Source organism: Aspergillus chevalieri, chromosome 7, assembly GCF_016861735.1.
Source record: "Aspergillus chevalieri M1 DNA, chromosome 7, nearly complete sequence".
Classification (NCBI taxonomy): domain Eukaryota; kingdom Fungi; phylum Ascomycota; class Eurotiomycetes; order Eurotiales; family Aspergillaceae; genus Aspergillus; species Aspergillus chevalieri.
Window position 1 is genome coordinate 1,426,273 of NC_057368.1, and position 22,191 is coordinate 1,448,463.

General features: G+C 49.5%; 5 protein-coding genes across 5 annotated transcripts; 4 read left to right on the forward strand and 1 right to left on the reverse strand.

The window, feature by feature from the left end:
* Positions 1-345: 345 nt before the first annotated feature.
* Positions 346-6,630, forward strand: APC1 (anaphase promoting complex subunit 1; the record flags this gene model as incomplete). The annotated part of the gene is made up of 1 exon (XM_043282833.1): positions 346-6,630. The coding sequence occupies one exon, from the start codon at positions 346-348 to the stop codon at positions 6,628-6,630; it is 6,285 nt and encodes a 2,094-aa protein (XP_043140173.1).
* Positions 6,631-6,717: 87 nt separating this feature from the next.
* On the reverse strand, positions 6,718-8,079 carry ACHE_70495A (uncharacterized protein; the record flags this gene model as incomplete). Its single annotated transcript, XM_043282834.1, has 1 exon — positions 6,718-8,079. The coding sequence occupies one exon, from the start codon at positions 8,077-8,079 to the stop codon at positions 6,718-6,720; it is 1,362 nt and encodes a 453-aa protein (XP_043140174.1).
* Positions 8,080-9,103: 1,024 nt separating this feature from the next.
* On the forward strand, positions 9,104-11,355 carry ACHE_70496S (uncharacterized protein; the record flags this gene model as incomplete). The annotated part of the gene is made up of 2 exons (XM_043282835.1): positions 9,104-10,857; positions 10,908-11,355. 2 exons carry the CDS (start codon positions 9,104-9,106, stop codon positions 11,353-11,355), a joined length of 2,202 nt encoding a protein of 733 aa, XP_043140175.1.
* A 1,580-nt stretch (positions 11,356-12,935) lies between these two features.
* On the forward strand, positions 12,936-14,053 carry ACHE_70497S (aquaporin; the record flags this gene model as incomplete). Its single annotated transcript, XM_043282836.1, has 4 exons — positions 12,936-13,182; positions 13,240-13,794; positions 13,846-13,916; positions 13,967-14,053. The coding sequence occupies 4 exons, from the start codon at positions 12,936-12,938 to the stop codon at positions 14,051-14,053; spliced, it is 960 nt and encodes a 319-aa protein (XP_043140176.1).
* A 3,195-nt stretch (positions 14,054-17,248) lies between these two features.
* Positions 17,249-17,723, forward strand: ACHE_70498S (uncharacterized protein; the record flags this gene model as incomplete). Its single annotated transcript, XM_043282837.1, has 2 exons — positions 17,249-17,476; positions 17,529-17,723. The coding sequence occupies 2 exons, from the start codon at positions 17,249-17,251 to the stop codon at positions 17,721-17,723; spliced, it is 423 nt and encodes a 140-aa protein (XP_043140177.1).
* Between the last annotated feature and the right edge of the window lie 4,468 nt (positions 17,724-22,191).

Sequence of the window (22,191 nt, forward strand, 5' to 3'; positions counted from 1 at the left end):
CTGCTGCGGATGCCAGCAGAGGAATATTCAGTAATCAACAGTGAGTCCTTTGTGATTAGAGTCTCTAGATAAATAGAGTACCCCTGTAGTAATATGGAGTATAGTTATAAGGAACAGCTGTGGTAGTAGACAGTTGAAGGAAGTTGGCTCCCTCCCCGAAGAGGAAAAAAGGAAAAGCCGCGCCGCGTCGACTTCACTCTCAGTACGGAAAAACAACAACACGCGGAGATCTCGACAACGCTTCGTCCGAGGTCTTTGGATTGTTTACTTACTGACTGCTGAATTGACAATGGACATGATCCAGTCACTGGCTTCTATTGCCAGAATTGATACTCCTGCTGCATAATGGCGACTGTCCGCTCTCTCGGCCTCCACGTCCCCTCCGCCCTCCCGTTCCTGATCGCAGAGAACCTCTTACCTCCCGATCCTTCTGAGGATCAGTATTCTTGGAAGACCTGTGTCCATGAAACCCAAAATGGCCCCGTGGCGGACGAGCTCGTCTGGACCAAAGAGTGCGTCGTGTGGTCACGAGCCGGGATAGTGACGAGGGTGTTTCGATTGGATCTGGAGAAGGAAGAGATACGACATGCTCTGATAACACACTTCGCGCCGGGGAAGGCAAAGAAGCTCAACGCGAATGGCAATTATACATGGGGATTTCCGGTAGGAGCACAGCGGGGACCGGAGTCGAAGCTGGCCGCCTCTGGGTTGACACTGGGTCTACGAGATGGGGAGTTACAGGGGACAAACGGTTCTGGTTCGACAGATGGACTGCCTAGAGCTTTGGTGGTGGTGCTCAAATCTCAGGCGCACATCTTCTTCCTTACTGGCAACAGCCATGTCATCCCATTGCCCTTCGAAGTCGACTCGGTGTTTGCTACTCCCAGAGGTCTTTTACTTCAAAGAAAGGTCCAGGACGAGGATGTCAGCTCCACAATATACCCAATGGCGCCTCCAAATTCTTTCGTATCTCGACCGGGTACAGCGTCTCAGTCTCAGACCAAACGGCCGTCATTAACGGTTTCCCCTCTCCAGCCCTCTCTGAAACCAAAGAGTAAACATGCCAACCTTCCTAGGGTATTCTCCCTGATGGATCCTCATTCTGAAATGGGACTGGTTGTCACAAGCCAGTCTTCTCGTTGGTTGCAAAGCAGCACCAGCAGCAGACATTCTGGACTAGATGTTCTGGACCCAGCAGATGAAATAGTATATGTCTCTCCAACAAACGAATTGTCAGACTCGAGTCAAGCCTTAACTAAGGGTCCCCTTATACTTGTGGTGACAGTCAATTCGCATACGGGTCTGTACACAATCTGGACCGCACGCTATAGAGATGAAGAGAATGCAACGTCATCTTCGTCAAAGAAACGAGAAAGACGCGAGACTGGAGGCACCCGTTCTCGACGACGAAGCTCTCACTTTGGAATGGCTACTGGAGCGACAACACCGGTGGCTCGTCCATCTACTGCTCGGGAAAGCTTTGGTCCTCGAGGAGACAACTGGAATACTCCCGGGCTATCACACTCGCAGTATTCTGTCGATGGGAGACCGGATGAGGAGGATCTCGCATCTCGCTTGGGTCAAGATTTGAGTGACCTCGGGGTTCCGTCCAAAAATTCACGACGAGTGAGCTCTTTGCTTGCACGCGCAGATTTGGCAACCAACCAAGATAGGATCGCTTTTTCAGACCTTGCGACAGGAAGCCAGTCCACCACCGTGTCTCATGGAGGGCTGCGGCAGTCTATAAGCGGTGCCAGTACCCGTGGAAGCTTTGGGTTCAACCCCCGCGGATCTCTACCACCGGGAAGTGCTTCTATTTACAGCAACGCAAGCAGCGCTGCTGACGGCCCGGTTGACAGGCTTCTCGAAGAGTTGAACAACGATAGCCTTTACGAAGGGTTTGAGAGCATGGACCTTAAGGGATCCGCATCGGGTCTTCCGGAAGAAGTACTGCTTAACAAAATCGAGAGCTTTCCTATGAAGTTCTCGGGTAACTTCCAAGTAAACGCCAGGTCCAAGTCTCGACGATTAAAAATTTCTACTATGACACCCTCTGCTTGCGGACATTCACAGAATGGGCTTACTGCCGTATTAGCTCTTTGCGTCGTTGACCAAGATGCAAAGTCCATGGCGATTGTCAACTTAAGGGCCGACCGAATCGCGTTCCCGAAAAAGGATCGAGTCATTTCCAAAAAGACAAAGAGGAATGTGTCTCCGGATGAACGCACTTTACTCATCCAAGCGACAGGCGTACACCATTATTCGAACGTATTGGATGCCTGCAAGATTGTGGACGGAGAAGTCTCGCGGTTTGCGATATTGAGCGTCGCAGACCAAGGGGAGCACGAAATATCTCTACAGTCTCCTTGGTGCAGCCCGATGACGGTCGAGGTTCCCAGAAAACTCATGCTATACGATCCATACGGTGTATCCACGAATACCTCGATGAACAGGCCTCGTGAGAGTGGCTTGCATAGGCTCATGACGGATTCATCTGTTACGGTCACTGGACTGGGCCATCCATCTGTCCGTGGCCGAATCGACGTGATTGATGACATGGAGCGGAAGCATAGCCTACAAATTCAGATGGAACCTAGTAACGAGGTCGTCAGGAGCATTATAAGAGTCTGTAGATTCGTTTTGCGCGATACGGAAAAGGCTGGAGAAGGAATCCTGGTCGGATGGTGGAAAGTTATGAAGTGGCTCCGCGCCAGGGAAACAAACGAGAACGACTTGGAATGGACGGCCATGGTGATCGTTCTATTCTCGATGGCTATTCCATTCATCAGTGGCCACACACCACGAACCCCAGTCAAAACTCGCAGACGAAGGGGCCTCCCCAGATCAAGTAGTGGCAGCTACGCCGACTTAGAGAGTTGGGAGGCGATGCTGGACCAAGAGTCAGGCTCTGCTGGTGTGGTCGCTCCATGGATGAACAACAGCGCATGGGGATGGATTGTCGAACAGGATGCTGAAGAAGAGGACCACAGCAGCGCACCGTTAACGCGTGGAAGGAGAACATCCACCATGGATCAACTGAACTCTAGCCGGTCTACGTTCCGCAAAAACTCCTACCTGCTTCGATGTGCTGCCTTGACCCGTGAGTTCTTACAGAGCCCTCAGGGAACCGAGGCTTCAGGACCTGAAGGCTACCTTCCAACTGCGGAGTCCTACAATGAGAACTCTCGCCGGACTGCATTGTGCACGGTGTTTGTCGGCTTACATGTTCTACGGGAAGAGCAGAAGCTCTCTATTTGCGAGACAGAGCAATCACGTAGGACCTTAGGTTTACTCGCTCCGGTGCTGGCGCAGATCGGGCGATATCTGGGTTGGAAGTCGTGGGCATGGGCCGAAGATGCTTACTTTGGTTGTGAGATTGCGAGTATCGATCGCTGGCAATTTGAGGATGCTGAGATTTCTACACTGGATGTTCCCTCTGAGCCGTTTGCACCTCCTTCTATCTTCGCATACATGGAAAACGCGTGGCGTCAACCGTCGACACCATTCCTTTCACTCCTCGACCTAATCAGTGCTTCGGATAGGTCTTCCAAGAAGGGCAAGTTATGGCAAGAGTGTTTCACTCTTACACCTAGAATGCTGGCATTGAACGGTTTTCTATCTGAAGTGCACCGCTGCTCAACATCACTGGATAAGGTCAAACTCCTGCACCGCTGGGGCCTGACCAGGAGTGTCATTGAGACCTTCCCAGAGGGTGTAAGTGCACCGTTGTACGAGGCCATCATGCAATCCCAAATCCGCGCGTCGACTTCATGGAATGCGGCACTCTTGGAGCTTATTGATCGGGAAGACTTGAACATGTCAATGAATACTGACAATTCTCGTCCATTCTCGACAGCGCCGCAACCAGCAGTGTTGCACGAAGCGGTGCGCGATTTCCATAGCCTCGGCAACTCGGCGCTGGATATTGATACAATCAACTCTTTCGAAGTTTCGGCGGAAGCAGACCGGTTCTCTGTGACAAAGCTGATTTTCCGAGAGGACAAGCGTTTTGTGGAAGCCGCCAGGGTGCTGAATCAATCCAAGCCACCTGCGGCGGAGTGTGTTCCGGAGCCGTCATGGACGGATTCGGATCTCCTTGAGGCGCAGAAGGAAGTTGTGCAGTTGGTCACGCTACGGACGTTATCAATTCCAGCTGGAAGAGCTATGTTGGCTTTCAGTGGTCGGTTACCATTGTTGACCGAAAAGCTCCCGATTCCATCGTTTTCACTGCAATGCGTGATGAAGCCTTCGAACGTGACCATCAGCGCAGACCGGGCGTCATTCAGCGAAGAGAAGGTATGCTGGGCGTTTTTCCACAATGGCGTGTCGACGGGTCTGGCGATTTCGAAAGCATCGAAGGGAATTGACACTTCGTGGATCCTGTTCAATAAACCACAGGACCTGACGAATCGACATGCAGGCTTCCTGCTGGCCTTGGGTCTGAATGGGCATCTCAAGTCGCTGGCGAAGTGGGTTGCATTCAAGTACTTGACACCGAAGCATACTATGACATCCATTGGGCTTTTGCTGGGTCTCTCCGCGTCGTATCTGGGCACAATGGACACTCTGATTACACGTTTACTTTCTGTGCATGTAACGCGGATGTTGCCTCTTGGAGCAGCGGAACTCAACCTGTCGCCGTTAACGCAGACCGCCGGTATCATGGGCATTGGTCTGCTCTACTGTAACTCGCAGCACCGGAGAATGAGCGAGGTTATGCTGTCAGAGGTCGAGAATTCGGAACAAGAGGACAGTTCTTCGACATCGAACGAAGACTTGCGAGACGAAGGATACCGACTAGCTGCCGGTTTCGCGCTAGGATTTATCAACCTCGGCAAGGGCAAAGACCTCCGGGGTATGCGAGACATGCATATTGTCGAAAGGCTGCTGGCTATCGCGGTGGGAACCAAAAATGTTGACTTGGCGCATGTCCTGGACCGGGCCACTGCTGGGGCAACAATTGCGTTGACCATCATTTTCATGAAGACCAACGATGTATTCCTGGCGCAGAAGATCGACATTCCTGACACGACGGTGCGCTTCGACTATGTCCGACCTGACCTCTTCCTCCTTCGAACGCTGGCACGACACTTGATCATGTGGGACAGCATCCAGGCAAGTGAAGAATGGATCATCAAGAGTCTCCCAAAGATCTATCGCCGCCGGTATCGCTTGACTGGTGTTCGTCGACTAAAGAGTGACGATATGCCGTTCTTCAACATCATTGCCGGCCTTTGTTTCACGCTGGGTCTTCGATATGCTGGTACCGCACAAACGCACGTGCGTGACCTTTTGGTTTCATATCTGGACCAGTTTATGCGGATCTGTCGACTGCCTGCGTTGAATTACGATGGACGACTCACTCGAAACTCGGTCCGGAACTGCCAGGATATCGTTGCGCTCTCTGCAGCCGCCGTGATGGCAGGAACTGGGGACCTGGTACTGTTCAGACGGCTGCGTTCGCTTCATGGCCGCGTGGACCCGGATACTCCGTATGGCAGTCATATGGCAGCACACATGGCCGTTGGCATGCTCTTCCTGGGTGGAGGTAGTTACACGCTGGGCACTTCGGACCTGGCAATCGCTTCACTGCTCTGCTCGTTCTACCCAATATTCCCGACCACAGTGCTAGATAACAAATGCCACCTACAAGCATTCCGACACCTGTGGGTTCTAGCAACCGAACCACGCTGTCTAATCCCCCGTGACATCGACACGCGCCGACCAATCTCGATCCCCATCACCGTCAGCACGAAGCACAACGGCCGACGCAAGCTAACAGCCCCATGCCTCCTCCCTGACCTATCCGAGGTCAGCAAGGTCGAAGTCCGAAGCACAGATTACTGGCCACTAGTCCTAGACTTCGGCCCCAATCAAGGTCTCCGCGAGAAATTCCGCCAGGGCGACCAATCAGTCTACCTCCGCCGCAAAACAACATACAACCCCACCGGCTCCTCAGTCTTCGTATCAACTTTCACCGGCCTCAGCGACATACAAGACAAGCCCTCCGCCGCGAACCCCGCCTCAATAGTGACTCTAGCAAACAACCAAATGACCCTCGGCCCGCTCTCCCTCTCCATCGACTCGCAAACTGGAAAACCATCCAGTCCCTCTGCAAAGAGCCTCTGGGACTGGATCTTCCACCTCTCCTCCCTGCGCGGCCTCGACATCCGCGAACGCTCGCTCGTCATGCCATCTTCCTTCCCGACAATGTCAGGAACCCGGAAGGGTACGCTATCTAGCAACGCCCCGTGGCTGCGTATGTCCGCCGTCGACACCAAATTAGTCCTCGAGCACAATGTATCGAACATGGTGAAGGCAGCGATGAGCGCGCGCGGCGCGGGACCCGATGAAGTCCGTGATCGGCTGTGGCAGTTACGGCTGTTGTTTGGGTGGGTTGATGCGCAGGTGGAGAAGGCTATTGTTGATGTTGACGATGATGAGGATGATACTGAAGTCGAAGGGGAGGATGAGGATAGGGATAGTCAGATGGTGGGGAGTGAGATTACAGCTACGAGTAGGAAAGGAAAGGGAGGGGAAGGGAATGGGTTGTGGTTGAGGAAGGAGTTTATTGAGGAGGTTCGGTGGAAGATTTGGGGGGTGCAGGTTGGGGAGGATGGTCATGTTTAGATTTGTTTCTGTATGGTTATGATATCCATGTTCTTCGTTATCCTACGAGTATGCATGTAATAACTTATAAAGAAAAAAAAAAGCGTATCAACGCGGCCGAATAGTGCCCTCCTTCAAAACTCCCCGATCACCACCACCACTCTTCTGCCAGAGCCAAACACCTTCCACAGCCCAAGCAGTAGCACTAGCATGTCTTCCAATACCAGCCCCTTTGAGCGGCACCTTACGATCATCACCCTCATTTGTATTTGTATTCAAACCATCCGCCTCAGCCAGCATGATTGAAACAGCGCCCTCCTTCTCAACAACCTCCCAAAGCCCCTCAACGAGCGGACTCCCCCTCTCACCAAACTCCCCGCGTCCCAGTCTGTACAATATCCGGCCTAGAACCTGCCACGCGACACACCGCTGCGCAGGGAACGACGACCGTCCCAAAATAGTCAACTCAGGAATCGTATACCCCGCCGCCTGCGGATCGTTCCCGTGATGATGCAGACCCAGCGTCGTCGGAAGGGACAAAGAAGTCGATGGCGCAAGTATAGTACCCGTAAGCGAGAACCGAATCGCAGCAGGATGGATTGCTTCTGCGGTACTTTCAGGGTCGTAGGGCGATGTTCTGGAGGTATCTATGCCTGCTTCTTCGGCGGAGGGCTCGGGCTGCAGCCAGGTGAGGGAGGAGGGGTCGTGGGGGGTGTTTGGGAAGTAGTGCGTTTGAAGGTCGGAGAGAAAAGACGGGGAAGAGGGATCGAGTGGTGGTAAGGTGGCAGATGAGGAGGATGAGGGTGGTGTTGGGAAGTGGAAGGAGGGGGGGAGTTCGGAGGCTGGATGGAGGTCGGAGGGGGGTGTCGGCGGTGGGAGGTCTTCGTTGATCGGGGGTTGTGTTTGTTGTGATAGTTGCGGTTCTGGTTTTGGTGGTGAGGGTTGTTTTGTTTGGGGTTCGGGTTCTGGGACCTCGAAGGATACGGATTTGGTTGGTTTTGTGGAGGATTCGGGTTTTTGCTTGGGTTGCGGCTCTGGGTCGTCAATTTTGGCTCTGCGAAGGAATCGCTCGAGTAGACCAGGGTCGATGGAAGACATTAATTCTTCTCGTTCCTGTTGTATCTGTGCATCCGACATGGACGCCAGCTGACGACGGTTCTCCTCATCGATAGCCTTTTTATCATCGCTGACAGGCGTGGCGAGACCTTGTCCTTGCTGTTCCTGCTGCTGCTGCTGCTTATCCGCCCTGCGCTGCTTGAAAGCCGACCGCTGAAACCGTTTCTTATGTTCAGGAAACCCTGTCCCGGTCGGGGGCTTAGGCGCCGGAGGAGCAGCGGCGGTTGGAGCACGTTCTTGGATCTCGCCGATGAGGGACGACGGAGAGGCTGTATCATCGAAGGAAGGGATGTTTGGAGCTAGTTCATTGTCGTCGTCCAGATTGATGACGAAGCGTTCACCGGGAAAGACCATAATGAGTGGAATGATGGGGTTATACTGAATCGAGAGGAAGTGAAGCTATACAAAAGCGCCGAATCGGGATGCGGCTCAAAAGCTAAAATTGGTGCAGATGCGCTAACCGGATTGGGAATAGTGTGGTGTGTGTGTCGATGTACAGACCCTTCAAGGCACAAACAATTCGGGGTCATGTTTTACAGGGTCGATATATACTATAGAAATATACAACATTAATCATTATGGCAAACAGTTATGATACTGATGCCTTTGTTTACTCAGTGCTCGCCCGAAACGAAACCGGGGTATCTGGTACAAGTACAGTTGTATCAATGCGTTGCATACTATGATACAAACCCGGATCGTGATGGGAATACAAGTCAGTTGGACGCAGAATGTTTGTATATTAAAATGAATGTGAAAATCATCCTTGATATTTGCTATGTTGTGTACTATGAGGTATAGAGCCACACTGGTCAAGTACTAGCGTAGAGTACATACCCAAAGTATCTGTCATGGTGGTATCAGATATCGGCGCAGTGGAGGAACGCTGATATCCATGAATGCAGAACCTGTGGCCGGAAAAGAAGTTGTATTATTGCATATGGATGGCTTCAAGTAACAGGTCTCTACAAAGCATACAGAGTACTGTAGCTTATTGTGTTCTCTGGTTCATCTGTAAAAGCCATTTACCACGGCATCTGCTCATATCAATCCTCATAATCAAGTCCCCCTTTCTGAGTGTGTTGTTTCTTCCGCCTTTTTCTCGCTTTTTTCCCGTTTGTTCTTTTCTCCTTCTTTTCCCTCTTTTCCCTACCTTAACTGCGTCCATCTCTCGTCCTTTTCCATCCATCTTTTCGTCCTTCTTATTTCCCTTCTTCTTTGCCGTTTCTTGTAATCTTCTTTCTCTCATTCTTGTTTTCTTTTTTAATTCCCACCACCTTTTTCCACTTCCTTAACCCCATTTCTTTCCGCCTACACGCTACACGCTACACGCTACACCATACCACCTCCTATCTCTCAACTCTCATCTTATGTTAATATGTCCACGGAATCCGACCACAATCCCGTCGCCCAAGAACAAGATGCCACCATCGACACCGAAACACGCGCGGAAGATGCGTTGAAGGGCCGGCGTGTTTCTGCCGGGACTCGTCGGTCGCGTCGAAAGAAGGACGACGACAACACGACCGAACCGGAGGATAAGAAGAAAGAGACCAAGCCTAGGAACAACCGCCGCAAATCCAACCCGGCGTCCACCACAAACAACACCACGTCGTCTCGTAAGAAGCCCAAGCTGGAGAATAACGATGCAGCCACACTGCCTCCCCCATATCAGCCTGCTCCACAGCAACATCAACAACATCCGCAACAGTCGCAACAACAACAACCTCCTCCGCCACAACCTCCGGCCTTCCACCACTCGTATCCCAACAACCACCACCATGCTCCTTCTCAAATTCCTTCCTCGTATCCTCTAAGCCATTCACTCCCGCCTTCCCGACCACAATCTCAACCGCCTCCGCCGCCGCCCTCAGTTCCGCAGAGAACGAGTGGCCAGAACTACGATCCCATCCGATCGGCCTTGGATGACACCGCGTCTCCGGCCCCGACCCCGTCCGCCACCAGTCCTCCCACCCGCAGTGCTTTTCGCGCCAGTGCATCCCCAGCCATTGCCAGTATCATTGACCCTCCCTCTACTACTACTACAAGTAACCCACAACCTATTTACTCGCCTGTTCCTCGCCGTGCCTCTCCTCATGTCCCCTCGAATCTTTCCTCTCCCGCTCATCCCAAGGCCCCGACGCCTTCTCATCCCTCCCTAGCTCCATCGCCCTTGCCATCTTCGTCCTCCCCGTCGCATCCTCATGGATCCCTACTTCCACCTCACCACTCTTCGCTGCCGCCTGCTCTTCAACCGCTACAATCTTCACATTCCTACGCTCATCAATCTCCGTATCCTCCTGCACAGCAACAGCAACAACCTCGTTATGAAGAGCAAAAGCCTCCCCAACCAGAATCAGCACGACCAGTAGCCGAATCCCAAGAGCACGCACAAGCGCCAGTCGCAATGGACGTGGATCAGCCAGAGGCCGCTGTCTCTCAGCCCACAAGGACGACCAAGAAGGATAAAGAGAAGGAAAAAGATAACCAGAAAGAGAAGAAAGAAACTTCCTCCAAACCTCCCTCGCCCAAGTTCGGTCGCGCCAAAGACAAAGATGCCCCGTCCAAGCTGCCGCAGGGATCGGGATTGATCTCAAATGCTCTGTTTGGGGGTGGTGACAATACAGATTCATCAGACGCCCCCACCACGCCCAACATTATCCTACACGTCCCCTTGAACGGCACTACCAACCGAATCATCAATTTCGCGCGTTTGGCTGAGGAGCAATACGGGTTTGCTGCTCTACATCCACGATTGGCCGCCCACAAGGAGCAACTGGCGCGTGTGGCTGCCGCAGGTGCCATGCTGGAGCGGAACGAAAAGAGCGCCAAGGGTCTACTTTCTGCCGGTGAGAGCGCCGACGAGGATCTCAGTTTGGACATGGAGCGCGACAGTGATCTCGACGGCGATGTCACCATGACCGGCGCAGCCAACATGAACGGCGCAGCGGCTGCCGACGGAGCGGAGGGGAAGAAGAAGCGCCGCAAGAAGATTGAAGACTACGATCGGGATGACCCTTTTGTCGACGATAGTGAAATGGCGTGGCAGGAGCATGCTGCCGCCAGTAAGGATGGATACTTTGTGTATAGCGGGCCTTTGGTGCCGGAAGGTGAAAAGGTGCAAGTCGAACGGTTAGTTTCCCTTCTTACTTTTCCTCTATACGCAATACTAACTTGACCAGGGCTGACGGAACTATCAAACGTGGTCGTGGCCGTGGACGCGGAGGTCGCAGCCGTGCAGCACCAGCTACCAGCCACCAAGTCCCTCTGGCGGCTGCGGTACCTATTTCCCAAGAAACCGGATTGCCTCTTCGTGGTCCAGGATCGCGTGGTGGCAGTACTACCCGTCGCCCTCGTGTCAGCAAGGCTGCGCGTCAGCAGATGGAGGCGGAAAAGGAGAAGCAAGGCAATCAAGGCAATCACAGCTCGCCTTCCTCTAATGGACGCGGCGGCGGAGCGGCTGGTCGTGGAGGTGGGCCTGGAAGTCGCGGAGGTAAAACTCCATCAGCGGCCAATGCCAGCAATGGCGGCAGCAACACCAACACCAATGACTTAACACCGCAGCCGAACGTTGGTCCAGCACCGCCGGGGCCGAGTCCTTTGTCAGGACCGGAATTGGTGATGAAGTGATTTATTTTTTTGTCTTTGTATGTCAGAGTTGTACGTCTGCCATTTGATTTCGATCCATGACACGGTGTTTCTTTTGCTTTCGGGTTGAACGGTGTGTTCTTTTTCTTCGGCTTTTCGGCGTCAAAGGACTGGCCAAACGATTTGCTTCTATTTGTTCTTGCTATTTGAGTCTTGTCAGGCCGATTATACATCCTATCATTTATCAGATATGGATGGCAGCTCGTTTGCTTTGTGACAATAATGAGGGTTTATGCATTGCGGAACCTTGCTTTGGATTGATATGGCTATACGCGGTGCTGGAGTGCGGTAGGACATGTGCGTAACTTGCATAAGGACATAGTGACTTGTGCCGTAACCATGGATGCACGGAATACAGCACATCAAACACCTAGGTTTTCAAGAAGCTGAGTAGCGAGTCCCGTGACATTGGAAAAAGATGATAGTGTATTCCTTCCATCACTCATTACTGCGAGTCAGGACTAGACTAGTGTAGTCCAAACAGACGGAGCTAGCTGTATGTTCTGGTCATATTCTACATTCTCCTTATCAACTACGATTGTTCAGCATGGCTGCATGGTCAGACCAGGGTTCTCAGTGGCTGCCCTTGCATTTTCTACCGGTACCACTAAAACAGCCACGATCTTCGATCACCACTTATCAAGACGGATAACGAATAAAAGCAAGTGGGAGATCTGTATCACGCTGAGGACCCTCCGATGCCAACGGGATGCTCCGTCCCTATCAGGACCTATCAGGGATACAACATCCATACAGGTAGGTTCCTTTGGGTAGCAAGATAAAGTCACTACTTATCTAGCCGTGACTCAGGGGATTGGTCTAGATGATAAGCGTAGGCATTCAAATACAGCGCATGCCCTCTGTTCTTTCTAGTTTCTACCTTCTCTTCTTGATCCCAGTTTCGGTCGTGATGACTAACCTTGCCACAATCTTAATGGTACCTCCGACGATGTCCCGGACTCAGATGGCTGGCCTGCCATGATGGCAACGGGTAACGGGGAATTATATCGACATGAGGGTTATTTTTACTGGATAATATCATTATATGCCGTTGTCATACGATGCCTACTCCGGAGTATTACTCGGTACTTGAGAACTACAGTACTACAGCCTCAAATGCTACAGTTTCTCGGGCGAATTCTCAGACCAATCAGACCAGCTTCACCATTCGAGAACATAATTCGATTGCCAAATGCTTTTCAACCTTATCTGTGCTCCACTTTTCCGATATTTGGGACTCCAATGCTTGTCGGAATCCCGACGAATCGGGAAATGCAGCCCTGCACCACTCCCGAAGACTGAACAGTTGAGCTGTCGCGTGGTTATGGACTCTGCCGTCAGAGCCGTTCTCTGGAGAGCATAATAAGATTATGCTTAGACTCTATGTTCTTGGGGCGCCGTGACGACTCCACCGTGTCTCCGAATCTTCCCTACAATCTATACGGGTGTCGTACTACCCCCTGTGCTACTACGAAATGGAGCGAGAAGAGTTTTATTTCGCCTTCTGCTCTTCCCCCATTGACTACTTCCTTTCTTAACTTTATCCATACATACTAGCCATCATGGTTGTTATTACCGGTCTTCCGGATTATGACACTGAACGTCAATCCAGCGTGGCGCCTGGAATCCCTCCGTTCGCGGGTCGACTAGGAGGACAGCAGGAATATCCTGATCGCAATGATCCCCGCAATACAAAACTGCTCAAGGAAATCCCAGATGCAGCACCTCGCATGCATCTATCCGAGGTTTTTGACCTCCGGGGATTCGTCAGTTTGGATCTATGGAAGTTTGCTCTTTTAGAATGCGTTGGTAATTCTCCCACATCATACCCTACAGACAACACGCGACAAAACTAAAGGAAACAAGGAAGCATGATGTGCACCTTCATGACCGCCTGGGTAACAACCCACGCGCCCTCCAAAACCGAATCCCCCAAAACCGAAGCTGGCATCTACCACACCCTCACCTTCTTTTCCCCCCTCTTCGGAGGAATAACCAACGTCCTCCTCATCCCCCTCCTCATCTACACCTTCTCCCCCTCCAGCGGCGGCCATATCAGCCCCACAATAACCCTCGCCACCTTCTTCGCGCGCATGATCTCCTTTCCACGCATGGTGCTGTATCTTGGCGGACAGACCTTCGGCGGCGCACTGGCTGGTTTCGCAATGCGCACTGCGTACGGGAGCCGCGAGTTTACGGTCGGCGGGTGCTATGTGGATACGGAATTGGTTCCTGTGAAGGATGCACTGGTGATTGAGTTTATGAGTTGTCTTGTGTTGGTTTATGTGGCGTTTGGGGTTGCGTTAGATCCGAGGCAGGCGAGTTTGTTTGGGCATGCGGCGTCGCCGTGGTTGGTGGGGTTAGTGTTGGGGATTGTTAGTTGGGGATCGGCGTTTACGAGGGAGGGGTATATTGGTGCTAGTATGCTGCCCTTGATTTTTTATTGGATTGAGTAGAATGCTAACTAGGCAGGTGTCAATCCGGCACGGTGTTTCGGGGTTTATGTTGCGTCGTCGTTTCCAGGTTATCATTGGATTCATTGGGTTGGTTCTTTCGACCAGTATTATGCTGGAATGTGCTAATTGATTGATAGGTCGGGCCACTCGCTGCTTCCATTGGTCATGGATTGATCTATTATCTCGATCCGCTCTGGGTTGATCCCAGACCGAAGAGTGCATAGTTGAACAGTTGAACAGTTGAACAGTTGTACATATAATCAGGAATACATGCATTCAGAAAACTGTCCTTACTTTCTCTTGACAAGCTTGAATGGCAAAGGAACCAGCTAAGAAAAAGACACTGGCCGTCTCAAACCGCCAGTCCTGTCTGCATCCCTTCAACCGAATAATTTCATCAAAATATAACACTTGCACTGCTACTTCCGCCGCATCAAGGTGGGCAAAGTTGATGGTGAAATGGCTTGTGCATGGTTGGTTGGGACATACTGGATCTCGAGGTATTGTATGTTGACGTTTCTGCGGCGCGGATATTGAATGTAGTAGATATGGTAAGAGGAACGAGGAACGGGTTGTCTTCCAACTAGCCTTTTGCTTTTCTTCAATAGTGTATCGATTCGCAGCTGGGCTGGTTCGCTGTTCATAGAGCTACCATTGACCAATTTGGAAAATTCCCTTTGACGAACGCTTTGAGCATATCCCCCAAATTGGCGTGGCCTGAGATAACCCCTGCAGAGATTCTGTAAAGAGGATGAGTAGAAAAAACATTGGGCTAAAAGCAGCATGCAACCGACAAATGTGTTATTGATACTCATCATGTAGAAACAGGATATAATATTGAGCTGCTAAGCCTAAGCTACATACACGAGACGATATCCAGAGTCGTATGGGTGGGATTGTCTATGACCCAGGAGTGCAGAATCCACAGAATATTGGTCAGGAATGCTCTAGGATTTTGATTTAGTTTGATGGGCAATATAGTAAGCTCCATATTCGGAGTTAGGGTTGGTACTATGCGCCGTGGGTACCTTAAAATGATGCTAAGCACTGTACTCTACTTGTTACCCAAATACAGGCGACACCCCGTTCTGCACATGGACAGGATAGTTGACGACGACTATAGAATTTGACACATATGATGTCTGCTATACTGCCTTTCAACGCCCCCATGGAGAGCTGTGCGTATCCCAGAGCGGCAGGCTGCGCGATCTCGGACGCCAAATACCCGACTATTACGACAGATTGAACGGTAGATGTTCTACCTGTAGAGGAGAGACTCCTCCCAATTCCGTGAATTCTCAGGCCGGTGGCGCACCGTGGTAATTACTGGTGAGTCATCTCGGCGTTAACAGGGAATATTCGCTTAGGGGTGCAGAAAAAAAAAAAAAGCCGGCAAATGGAATGAGGGGCTGTATGTTGTTTGCCATTATGTCGATAACATTCAATGGTATTGGCGGAATGCCTCCAATTTGTTTGTGCACTTGCATGTCTCCAATAGTTAGCCGCCCATAAGATCTAACAAAGAGCCCCCTCCCTCCCTCGATTCTATCATTCCTACTCCGTACATACATATCCAGCCGGAATAAACCAACCAAAGCGCATAATAATCCGCCTCAGCGAAACCGACTTCAACGCCTTCGACATGTACGAAGCAGTCCGAACCTATCTCGAGCACCACGGCCGCCTAGCTACAGAACTCGAAGGATACCGTCACTAGGTGCATGTGCGACCATCCAACGATCATATCCTGCAACCCGAACCCAAGATGTATTCCATAATTGATATTGAGATGGGTGAGTATGCCGGAGATTGGAGGGGACGTGTTGAGAAGGATTTCCCGTATGAGTCTTTCAATAAGCGGAAGGTAGAGGATGGGCGGATGTTAGTATAAATGTCCGGTTGGTTCGGATTGGATTTTCTAATGCAGTGCCTTTGTTTTTGTCTTTTAGGAGACTGTTTAGGTGGGAGAATGAGCTCTATTATGAGAATTCTCTTCGGAAGGCTCGCGAGTACACTGATGCCTCGTATTTTTGGGGGATGGATGAGCGGGAGAAAAGAATGCGTGATCAGGTGCTAGCTGAAAGGGGCTCACAGTCAGGGACATCTGAAGGCAAAGGCAGAAAAGCTGAGCGGCAATAATTTTTTGTCTGGGGTCTTTTTCGCTCATCCGGCAGATTAGCAGCATTTGTACAGATGTATGATGTATTCTTTTTCTTTTGATATTATAAAATCATATTGCGTTCTTGAGCAGAAGGCCATGTTAGCGTCAGAGAGCAACACTACACTTTGCCCATTGGCTTAGAATACCGCGCCTATTGCTGTTGATATGGAGAGCTGAAATGGTGAGGGTTTCAATTCATGCTACAGCATTCTATACTATAATATGGCGCAAAATCAACCAGATCTTATAGGGTTTCCATCCTCAGGGTGGTTCATCCTGCATCTTCTACCATATCCGTTTGCTATAAATGTTATTGGGTCCAAGAATTATTTATATACTGGATTCCGAGTGTTCAGAGGGCGAGAAATGATTTGGACTGGATGTAAGTACGTCGTACACTATATTATCGCTGTCAACCTGAATCCAGACAATTCGGGATTATGGGAAGAGAAAATATCTTGAAAAAGGGTTTGAAAGCCACTTTGAACAATCACATATGGACAGTATTTATCTTTCTTGGATACTGCAACTGCGTGAAGAATGCGTTCTTCGTCAATAAACACATGGCATGGATTATTTTCTTTTTGCATTGGTCGGGTTATACAGGGAACATGCAGGGATCAGTTTTAATTGGCCGTACTGAGATTATATGCATTAGCCAACCCTGTTCAAACAGGGTTTTATATGACAGGATAAGCTTTAGGGACAAACAAGTTAATTTTATATATCGCTCATTGACATTTTGAGAGATCACGTAGCATGGTGTATACTATGTAGAGAGTACTATAACTAGTAGTAGAGGAAGGTCCAGACTGCTAGTGATTACGGCTTTGGGATACCCTTTTCTTCACTTGCCTGTCATGATCCATTTTGCTTCATGCCCTCTATTCACCCATCATCAGTCAGACAGGGTTAGAATAAACTGTACTTCTGATTGTTATTCACCACAGGTACTTACCACCACCCCCAGCTTATCAACCCTAACATTCACCAGCATAACCTTGGGCCATTTGACAACTTTATGTCTCCCCCGAGCCTTCAACACCTTCTAATTCAAATTCTGACTGATTTTGCTTGATCCCAGAGGATACTTCGTCAGTTATTGCAGGCTACAGTAAGCTTATCCCTACCCCTCCATCGCGCCAACAAAGACCAAGAAAACAAACAGCAAACATCAAATTCCCATCCTTACGCGAACCGCAAACCACAAGCATCGTCACCATATTATCTCCTAGATACCAACCCCAAAACCCCCAAAATGATCCGCACCAACCTCTCCATAGCTGCCGAAATCCTCCGCAGAGAAATCAAGCAAATGATCCCCGAAGCAGCCGGACCTCTGCCCACCATCCCTGAGAACCAGCGCCAACAGACGCATGTGGATGTGGATGTGGATGAAGATACATATGGGAACAAAAATTACACAGGGAGCTTGCTCGAGATCAAGTGCACTCAATTGTCGAAGGCGATGGGGGTTGGTGAGAAGGTGACTTCATGTCTTGTTGCTTTTGGTAATAGGCGTGGGCTGACTGGGATAGGACTGGGGATATCGTGTGACGCATTTTCCGGGGAATACCACTATTAAAAATGACAGGAAAGAAATGTACTTGGTGCCTCTATCTAAAGGATTTATTCTGACTCCTGGGGGACTGCTATCTGAGGGAACCTATACTTATGTCACCCATGATATGGTCATTAGCGAAGGCACTGCTGTGTTTATTGTCTCTGAATAAGCATCTAGAAGGAAAGGATTGACCATGGGATAAACTGAAAAGCAATGTCCATTAATACTAAGCTATCATTGATACTTGATCCGGTACGCAAACTATATGTGGGTGACATGGGTGCCGGAAGTACTATCTTCTTTTCTCCACTCATCTTCTTCATACTATACATCGATCCATCTCACATGTAAGAACTTCATCTGCTTGGTATTAGATGTCCGCAGCACCAGCAACCCTGATAGCATGCAGTACAGTGCGAATGTGTCCGATGTCAACGTTTGTCTTCTCTTGAATGGCGAGGAGCGTGGTTATTCTGATCGCATTCTTCATATGGCGTCCGTTCATGGGGAGCTAGGAGAGGCGTCTGCATTCTTCGGTCGTCAAATCGATCCGGTACAGTGACCACGCAAACTGCTCCCAGATGTATCTTCTCCATGCCTTGTTTGCTTCCTCTATCGCTGCCAAATGCACATTATATTCAGCATGGTATGCGAGACGCAAAAATCGCAACGAGCTTCAGCTGAAAATGCCTTTGCTGAACTGCCTATCCAATTATACCTTGAAATCAATTTTGTTTGGCTGAGGAGCATTGTAAGCCCAAAACAAAGCTTTCTTCGGACCATCCTACATCTTCGGATTGGCGGTATATTAAGGAGCCCGACTGAAAGGAAAGTGTACAGCAACAGCTTGGATGTTGCAATTTATCGATGGCTATCGTCAAGATGTTTGCTCGGCGGACGAGCCATCACATATGTCCTTGATTTTCTGGACAGGCCGAAGGCATTCCCTTTCCGTTCTAGTTCTCACCCCTCGCCGCTTTTTGCTCACTGCGTAGACCTGAGCAGTCTGAGCTGATCACTGAGGTGGTTGCAGATGAGTCAGGGTCGTTTTTCGGGTCGCGCGAGTAAAAAATGTTTATGTAATTGGCTTGGCAGTCATATGAAGGTAGGGTTTTCAACGATTGCGAATGAAAGCCGTAGGGTGGTAATTGTAGTCACTAGCTGCTGGAGTCATCAATCATGAGAAAAAGGGTTCGGAGGATGGGCGACGGGCCTATAAGTAGGATGAATCAGTATATTATCTTTAATATAGGATAAATCGAAAAAATACTGTATTCTGTAGTAGCTGTTTCAGATTCGGCCGCTTCCCATGAAGCTGTGCCTTTTTGCATGAAGCTTGGTGTTTTTTGATAGTGCTCGTGCTTGTTGACTGATAGTTTGGATGATCCAGGGTATTCCCACAGGAATTACACATAACCTTAGGCTCACCTGCCTGGTAATGGGCCTCATGGTTAAAATCAAACCAAATATCTGTGTTTAGCTTTTTTCCATCCCATTTAATCTGTTGTTGTATATCCTCAGTTGACCCTAACTGCGTTTCAAACCACCAATCAAGAAACGCTTTCTTATCCATCTCATCAAAGATAACCCATGGTTTCTTGCAATCGGTTGAGCGCCTGAGTGATGATGGGACTAAAGAAGGTGGGTGGAGCTTTAGATTAGTGGAAATCTGGCTTTCAGAAGGCGTTGTTGGTGTGAACAGGGCGGTATTCTCACTCCCAAGTTGGGAGGAAAGAAAGGGATCAGATTGCTGGGACATTAGATAGAAACACCTTCAGATCAAAAGGGAATAATATATATTACCAGGTAGAACGTGTTGCTACAGGAGAACATATCAAAGGTCTTTTCTGCAGAAATGTTGCTTAAGCGTACTTTGACAGAGTAGTCGCTTTAGCCTATACAGCTAGATACTAGATATCCAATCAAATTTCAGCGAACTCGTCTGCGGAAATATACGATTCGATTAATAGAATGGGGATGACACCTCGGGTAGTTGGGTATACCCTTGTACCTGAGTTTCCTAATACTCTGCACCCCCCGGGGCCACCCCCCCAATTTCTGAGTAGCGTGTCCCACATGCGAATGTCAAACATGGGCGAATGTCACAAATCGCTCCGACGCGATTTCTGACTTCTATCACAAATATCATTACAACCAAATATGCCTCAGAAACATGATGGAAGCCAAGTAATATTGGCCCCTCAAGCTATGCAAAATGACAAAAAACTGAGCGCTCAAGCAGCTGGCAGGATTCATCACGTGGATCATGAGAAGCTTAGTCGCCGCCGGCGTGGCATGCAATCACGATGCAATGTATCAGCCAATTCACAGAGGCTCACTGAGCTAGAGGAATCAACAATTGTTGAACACAAACTTGATCTAGACTCCAGAGGGTTTCCTCCTCAGTTGTCTGGTGTGGAAGATATGGCCCACCGATTACTCACAACACGCGACGCAGGACGCGTTGGGGTAAACTGGGCTAGCACCTTTGTCAAACGGCACCCAGAGATCATGGCTCGTTTTAGTTGGAAATATGACTATCAGAGAGCTCTATGCGAAGACCCAGAAGTTATCCATCGTTTGTTCATGCTTGTTCGAAACATAATCGCGCGAAGTATGGCATCCAGGAAGCGGATATTTATAACTTTGGCGAGACTAGGTTTCAGATGGGAGTGATCTCGACTACAATGGTTGTCACAAGCTCCGAGCGACATGGCAAAGCAAAAACATAACAGCCAGGCAATCGTGAATGGGTCACAATGATCCAGGGAGTTAATGCTTGTGGCTGGGCGATCCCGCCATACATCATTGTCAAGGGTCAATATCACCTTCTTTCTTGGTATCAGAATAGCCAACTACCAACGGATTGGGTTTATCGGTACATCAGAAAACGGTTGGATAACGAATGAACTTGGCTTGGAATGGATCAAGCACTTTGATGAATATACGAAAGCCTGAACGATTGTTGTTACCGTCTCCTGATTCTTGATGGCCATGCGAGTCACCACTCAACTGACTTTTGAGCTTTATTGCAAAGTAATAAGATTATTACACTCTGCATGCCTGCGCATTCATCCCATATTCTCCAGCGTCTTGATGTTGGATACTTTAGCCCTTTGAAGATTGCTTATGGTAAGCATATTGAAGGGCTTATGTGGGCACATGTTACCCATATTACCAAAGAAGATTTCTTGCCTGCATTTTATGCCGCGTACCAAGCCACCATGACAGAAAAGAAAAAAAAAAATCAAAGGTGGCTTTCGAGGGGCTGGCCTTATCCCTCTTGACCCTGAGAGAGTAATGTCTAAACTTAAATGTCCAACTTAAACGCCAAAACCGCCGAATTCGCGACCAACTAGCTCCCATAGCTCCATTTAACGATGTGACAGTTAGCAGGCGGCCGAAAAGGGCTACTTCGGCGACAGTTTTAGGAGTCCTGCTAACCAACTCCCGTCTTGGCATCAGGCGAGCGTATTCCCACGGCCACAGGCTTTCCCTCCACGCCAGGCCACGGGTTTCATGTCCTTCAAAGGCACCTTTTGTTATTCTTTTGTTCGACATCACCTATCTAGATGCTCTCGCTGTGGTCACTGCGGAGGGGGTCCTCCCCTCAACTATCATGTTCTCTCCAGTTATAAGTCCCATTGTACTGACTGTGTCCTTCCCTGCTTCCATCCTTCGTCCCATGAGCATCTCTTGCAGCACTTCCTGTCCCTTTGAAATCTGTTCTCATCTGCAGAGCTGCTGCTATCCTCACCTTCTTTATCTCATACTCCAGGCTTTTCTTTGTTTGTGTTAGAGGTCACAATTTAGAAGCTTCCATGAATACTGTTGTCACGGCCTCGGAATAGAAGATAATAATGGATTGATTTTCCTATCTAGACTACTGTAGCCATCGACGAGAATATCGAATCTGGAGAAGGAAAGAAGAGAAAATCTATCTACAGGAAAGGGCGCTTTTATCTACATGATGTGTGGCCGTGTTAGGTACTTTCTTGGTTTGCTCAGATGGCGGCGTTTGTTGATATCAACCATGGAGGTGTCAAGCCATCACAATCACTCTCAAATGCAAGGTGGGTGTATTTCAATGATAGCATGTCCATAATAGAATTGCGGTCTTTTTTGTGCTAATAGATTGGCCCTTTGGCCAAGTGGGTTGCTACTGCTAGCAAAACTCCATGCTTTCTTGGTGAGTTTTTATTCTGTGAATAGTCTAATCTGTCCATTGAGGTGTGCGAACCCTTTTGGTGACTCCTGTCACGAGCTCGGAATAGTAGATAATAACGAACTGAGTTCCTATCTAGACTATTGTAGCCATCAACGAGAATATCGAATCTGAAGAGGAAAAGAAAAGAAAGAAGAGTCTATTTACACAAAGAAGTCTTATATATGGTTGTGTGTGGCCTCGCTAAGCAGCTGTTTGTCTCGATTGCTTTCATGGCATTGTTTGCCATGTTGACAATGAATGTTCATGAAGGCACTGAGCTGAGCCGTCACATAACCCCCCTTCTTAGGCGGAGTCTGTCCTCAGACTCTATGTGGGCATGTTATCATCAGGGTGGTCCTCAATCTCATCAACTCCTTCCTCCCAGGCCTTGAGCCATTCCTGTAGTCGACGAGGTGGTCCTGGCCGATCT